Genomic DNA, 6,588 nt, shown 5'->3' with positions numbered 1-6,588 from the left:
AATGTATTAGCATAGGCGTGTGCACAGGGTGTGCTGGGTGTGCCCAGGCACAGCCTAATGCCCGCGGGCTGGATCCAAAGCCCTGAGGTGCCCCCCGTGATGCCGCAGGCCCCATGCTGCTCTCAGAAGTGGCCGGCGTGGCACCACGTCCCTGGGGCCCGGGGTGGGGTGGGGCCAGAGGGTTCCGTGTGTTGCTCCAGGCACCACCCCCCGCAGCTCCCATTGGCCGGGAATGGGGAACCATGGCCAATGGGAGCTTCGGGGGCGGTACCTGGAGGTGTGGCAAGGGCAGCCTGTGGAGCCCTGTGCCTGCCCCCCAGGGGCTGTGCAGGGACATGGTGAGTGGCGCGGTGTGGGGCCAGGGCAGGCAGGCAGGGAGCGCGCTGCTGCGGGTAAATGGCACCGGGCCAGAGCCCGAACCCCTCCTGCACCCCCCAGCTCCCTGCCCTGAGCCCCTTGCCGCACCCCTCCTGCACCCCAACCCCCTGCCCTGAGCCCCCTGCCTGCTCCTCGCACCCCTCCTGCACCCCCCAGCTCCCTGCCCTGAGCCCCCTGCCTGCTCCTCGCACCCCAACCCCCTGCCCTGAGCCCTCTGCCTGCTCCTCGCACCCCTCCTGCACCCCAACCCCCTGCCCTGAGCCCCCTGCCTGCTCCTCGCACCCCTCCTGCACCCCCCACCTCCCTGCCCTGAGCCCCCTGCTGCACCCCTCCTGCACCCCAACCCCCTGCCCTGAGCCCCCTGCCACACCCCTCCTGCACCCCAACCCCCTGCCCTGAGCCCTCTGCCACACCCCTCCTGCACCCCAACCCCCTGCCCTGAGCCCCCTGCCTGCTCCTCGCACCCCTCCTGCACCCCAACCCCCTGCCCTGAGCCCCCTGCTGCACCCCTCCTGCACCCCAACCCCCTGCCCTGAGCCCCCTGCCTGACCCCTGCTGCACCCCAACCCCCTGCCCTGAGCCCTCTGCCTGCTCCTCGCACCCCTCCTGCACCCCAACCCCCTGCCCTGAGCCCCCTGCCGCACCCCTCCTGCACCCCAACACCCTGCCCTAAGCCCCCTGCCTACACCTCGCACCCCTCCTGCACCCCAACCCCCTTCCCTGAGCCCCCTGCTGCACCTTCCACCCCAGCTCCCTGCCCTGAGCCCCCTGCCTGCTCCTCTCACCCCTCCTGCACCCCAACCCCCTGCCCTGAGCCCCCTGCCTGCTCCTCGCACCCCAACCCCCTGCCCTGAGCCCTCTGCCTGCTCCTCACACCTCTCCTGCACCCCAACCCCCTGGCCTGAGCCCTCTGCCGCACCCCTCCTGCACCCCAACCCCCTGCCCTGAGCCCCCTGCCGCACCCCTCCTGCACCCCAACCCCCTGCCCTGAGCCCCCTGCCGCACCCCTCCTGCACCCCTCCTGCACCCCACCCCCCTGCCCTGAGCCCTCTGCCTGCTCCTCGCACCCCTCCTGCACCCCAACCCCCTGCCCTGAGCCCCCTGCTGCACCTTCCACCCCAACTCCCTGCTCTGAGCCTCCTGCCTGCACCCCGCACCCTGTCTTCACCCCAACCCCCTGCCCTGAGCCCTCTGCCGCACCGCTCCTGCACCCCAACCCCCTGTCCTGAGCCCTCTGCCTGCTCCTCGCACCCCTCCTGCAACCCCACCCCCTGGCCTGAGCCCGCTTCCGCACCCCTCCTCGCACCCCGCCTGCACCCCAACCCCCTGCCCCGAGCCCACTGCCCCACCCCTCCTGCACCCCAACCCCCTGCCCTGAGCCCCCTGCCTGCTCCTCGCACCCCTGCTGCACCCCCCAACCCCTTGGCCTGAGCCCCCTGCCGCACCCCTCCTCGCACCCCTCCTGCACCCCAACCCCCTGCCCTGAGCCCCCTGCCGCACCCCTCCTGCACCCCAACCCCCTGCCCAGAGCCCCCTGCCTGCTCATCGCACCCCTCCTGCACCCCAACCCCCTGGCCTGAGCCCCCTGCCGCACCCCTCCTCGCACCCCTCCTGCACCCCAACCCCCTGCCCTGAGCCCCCTGCCACACCCCTCCTGCACCCCAACCCCCTGCCCTGAGCCCCCTGCCGCACCCCTCCTGCACCCCAACCCCCTGCCCTGAGCCCCCTGCCGCACCCCTCCTGCACCCCAACCCCCTGCCCTGAGCCCTCTGCCTACACCTCGCACCGCAGTCCCCTGCCCTAAGGCCCCTCTTGCACTCCAAACCTCTTTCCTGAGCCCCCTCATATACTCCGCACCCCTCCTCTGCCCCAATCTCTTGCCCTGAGCCCCTTCCTGCACACTGCACCCCCCCCGCACCCTGCACTCCCGCCCGCACCCCAACCTTTATGATGTTCGCCTTTAAAAAAAAATTCCCTGGGTGAGTGCACACCCTAATGAAATGTGCTGCGCATGCCTATGTGTATTAGCATAAAATATAGATGTTGCATTTTGATTTGGGGTCCATAGGAATGAAGTAGCTCCTTTGATTGTCCAACAGGTACATTCCTAGGGGTTAAAGCAAAGAAACAGTGAAAGTATATGGCAATAAAAATTGTCTCCTTTGTGTTTTAAGGCAGGCATTGGTCCCTGGGAAAGGGAGGTGGGAGGAGGCCGTATCTTATACTGACATGTTCCAACCCTTCATAAACTCAAGGCTGGAGTGTGGGAAGAACATCTCCCTACAGAAAACACTAACACAGCAGAAACAGGGCTGCTTTGTTCTATTTGCAACTTTGCATAAGACAAACTATTCAGTTATTGTTCCAACATTTGGCAATTTTGCTGACCAGGCATATCTTAGCAAGCAAGGTTATCTTCGTTTATTCTGCTTCTTTTAGCAAATTACCATTTGCTAGGCCTCTGGTCTCCTAACCAAACTCTGGACTTTGGGCCTATGAAAGAGCTAACACAATCCATACACCAGGTTGTTATATAAAATGCACATGGATTTTAACCCTTCAGTCTGTCTGTCTGTCTCTCTCACACACACACTGTCTCTCTATACAAACCGCCAGTAACATGCTGTCCAGGCAGAAGATGACATAGAATGGAGGCTTCTGGAATTTTTGTGAAATGCCACAGAGTTTACGTCCAGATGGGATCATCGGCACAGCCAGTCGGCCCATCTGTATCTCATAGGCCACCACCAAGCATCCTGCCACTAGACCCAACACATGAAATTAGACCCAGGTGTTACAGCCCTCAGCAAACAAACCTATTCTGGGCCCCAGGCAGAGAAGAGGAGGGACCGAGAACCGAGGTGCACCATCACCTGAAAGCCCTGCACTGGCAGGGAATTGATTTAGTGAGACATACCCAGATGATCCTGGCAAGTGACCCCCACTGCAGAGGAAGGCAAGAAAACCCCACGGTCACTGACAATCTGACCTGGGGAAAAATTCCTTCCCATTCCCACAGATGGTAAATGAGGCAAGAATTATTTATCTGGGGGTATTATCATGGCCACATGCTCATCTGATCTAATACAGTGGAGCTGTGGCTGACTTACACTGGATGGGGCTCTGCTGGGGGTACCTACTGCTTCCCCCAGCTTTAGTCTGGCTGATGCCCCTCAGTCCCACCCACAGCCCCTCTGAGATCTCAGTGCTGGGATTCTCCCCACAGGGCCTGGCCTGTCTGAGTGATCCCCTGCTGGTTTTACACAACTAGATCATGCTTGATGCAGACTCGTTCCAGGAAAGCTCCCGAGACCTTGGAAGCTGCCAGAGGCATCTTAAAATGATCTCCATGTAGCTAGCAACACTCCAGCCCTGGTAGCGAATGTCAGACACTGAATGAAGAATTCCGATGGGATGCCTGCTCTCCCCTGCTGACAGGGCCTGGGAACAGGAGACCAGGGGCGAGGATTAGCCTGTGTTTGCTTCAGACAATTGCTCCCCACACTCCTGGGAGCTAATGGTCTCAAAGGTGAAAGTAGCATTCAAATACTTGGGTGAGTCAGGCACTTTGCCACAGCGGAGACAATGAAGCGGCTGTTCCTCATCCCTGTACCGTGAGAGAGGTGAGTGCATCTGAGCCAGAGAACGTGCTTTTGTTTAGGGACAGAGGGACTGCCAGACCAGGTTAACCCAAGGTTAATCCAGCCCAGGGTCTGCTCTCAGACAGTGGCTGATACCAGCTGCTTCATAGGATGGCACAAGAGACACCCTACAGAGGGCACCTAAGAGTTCACCTACCTCTAGTGGGTCATTTCTCCCTAACCTCTCTAGTTTGGGGTCAGGACGGGTTACCACCCTTCCTGCTTTATGCAGTCCTCCCGGATTTCATGCTGCCTGGCACCTGTGCAGGCTCTCTGGACGCTGACTTTCCTGCATGGGCAGGCATTGGAATCTGAGCGGAAATTGTGCAGTAGACACAGGGGCCAACAGAGTCAGCTTCCAGCATCGCTCAGTGCTTTGTAACACTCGGCATCTCTGCACCGCACCTCCCCTGAATTCAACGGGCTGGGGACGGGGGACAAGAGAAGAACCAAGATAGATAGATAGATAATGTGCAAGAGACACAAGATGGTCTTGTATGAGGATAGATAGATAGATAGATAGATAGATAGATAGATAGAGGGGGTGTATAGGGATAGATAGATAGATAGATAGATAGATAGATAGATAGATAGATAGATAGATAGATAGATAGATAGATGGGGTGGATGGGGATAGATAGATAGATAGATAGAGGGGGTGTATAGAGATAGATAGATAGATAGATAGATAGATTGGATGGGGATAGATAGATAGATAGATAGATAGATAGATAGATAGATAGATAGAGGGGGTGGATGGGGATAGATAGATAATCTAACTACACCTCTACCCCGATATAACGCAACCCGATATAACATGAATTCAGGTATAACGCGGTAAAGCAGTGCTCGGGGGGGGCGGGGCTGCGCACTCCGGCAGATCAAAGCAAGTTCGACATAACACGGTTTCACCTATAACACAGTAAGATTTTTTGGCTCCCGTGGACAGCGTTATATCGGGGTGGAGGTGTATATTGATTGGTCAGAAGGGGACAGACTGGTAATCAAACTATCTGTCTACACTAGCAGGACATTGTTCACAACTGATGTGAGAGGAGGCAAGATGAGAGGAAGGATGGTCCAGCGGTTAAGTCATTAGCTGTGGATTTGAGAAACCTGAGTTCAACTCTCCTGGTCTGACACAGGGTTCCTGTTTGTCTATGAGCTTTTCTGTGCCTCCAATCACTGGCTGTAAAAATGGGAAGCTAATTCTGTCCCTCGGAGGGGTGTTGTGAGGATAAATACATTTAAAAATCTGAGATGCAACAGTCATGGGGTCTAGATAGATACCGGAGGGGATGAATAATTCACTCTGTTCTAGCTGTTGTTGCTCTGCATGGGACGGAGCAGATGGAGGCAGGAAACCAAATGCCCGTGACAGAATTCGTCCTGGAGGGACTCTCGAACACCAGGGAGCTTCCCTCTCTCTTCTTCCTTCTCTTCCTCCTCCTCTACCTGCTCGCCCTGCTGGGCAACGCCCTCACCCTGCTGACTGTGCTCTACGATCCCCGACTCCACGCTCTGCCCATGTACTGCTTCCTCGGCCACCTCTCCTTCCTCGACGCCTGCCTCTCCTCCGTCGCCGTGCCCAAGATCCTGGCTGGCTTGGCGGGGCCTGGTGGCAGGACCATCTCCTTCGGCGGCTGTGCGGTGCAGCTCTACGTCTTCCATTTCCTGGCCAGCACCGAGTGCTTCCTCTACATGGTGATGGCCTATGACCGCTTCCTGGCCATCTGCCACCCTCTGTGCTACACCGTGGTCATGAGCAGAAGGGCCTGCATGGGGCTGGCAGCCGGCACCTGGCTCACCAGCTCACTCTGTGCCACGATCCACACCGCCCTGACCTTCCGCCTGCCCTACTGTGGCCCCAGCCGGGTGGAATACTTTGTCTGCGACATCCCCTCTGTGCTGAAGCTGGCCTGTGCCGACACGGCTGCCGACAAAGCTGTCATTCTGGCCAACATCGGGGTGGTGGCAGCTGGCTGCTTCCTGCTGATCTGCATTTCCTACGCCTACATCTCATCTGCCGTCCTGAAGATCCACACGGCCCAGGGGAGGCTGCGGGCCCAGTTCTCCACCTGCAGCGCCCACCTCAGCCTGGTGCTGCTGTTCTATGCGCCACTGCTGTTTGTATACGTGCACTCCTATTCGAGTCACGTATCCGACGGGGCAGTGGCTGTGTTCTACACCATGTTCACCCCGCTTTTGAACCCTTTCATATACACGCTGAGGAACAAGGAGATGAAAAAGGCCCTTAGGCGACTTGGTTATGGATCAGCGCTGTCTCAGAATGGAACCAAAAGCTGAAACTTTCAAAGAATCCCAAGAGAGATAAATGCCGAATTTCCATAGGGTGTCCGATTCCTTTAGCCACCTTTGAGAATTCCAGCTGAATGTCTGTTTATTGGAGCGAGACAAGGTGGGTGAGCGAGGTAATATCTTCTCCTGGAGCAACATCTATTGGTGCAGGGGACAACAAGCCTTTGACTTCTGAGTTTCACAGTCTCACAGAGCTGTTCCTCAGCTCTCTAGAAGGAAACCAGAGTGTCACAGCTAAATATCAGGAAGG

General features: G+C 58.0%; 1 protein-coding gene across 1 annotated transcript; it reads left to right on the top strand.

Moving 5' to 3' along the window:
* Positions 1-5,369: 5,369 nt before the first annotated feature.
* Positions 5,370-6,326, top strand: LOC123348677 (olfactory receptor 10S1-like). Its single transcript, XM_044986278.1, has one exon. The coding sequence runs from the start codon at positions 5,370-5,372 to the stop codon at positions 6,324-6,326; it is 957 nt and encodes a 318-aa protein (XP_044842213.1).
* The last annotated feature ends 262 nt before the right edge of the window (positions 6,327-6,588 follow it).

This window comes from Mauremys mutica, chromosome 13 (assembly GCF_020497125.1).
Source record: "Mauremys mutica isolate MM-2020 ecotype Southern chromosome 13, ASM2049712v1, whole genome shotgun sequence".
Lineage (NCBI taxonomy): Eukaryota > Metazoa > Chordata > Testudines > Geoemydidae > Mauremys > Mauremys mutica.
Note: the sequence above shows the minus strand (reverse complement) of the source record. Positions and strands in the feature narration are given on the sequence as shown.

Coding starts and splice junctions, on each gene's coding strand:
- LOC123348677 (XM_044986278.1), top strand. CDS start 5,370: ATGGAGGCAGGAAACCAAATGCCCGTGACAGAATTCGTCCTGGAGGGA.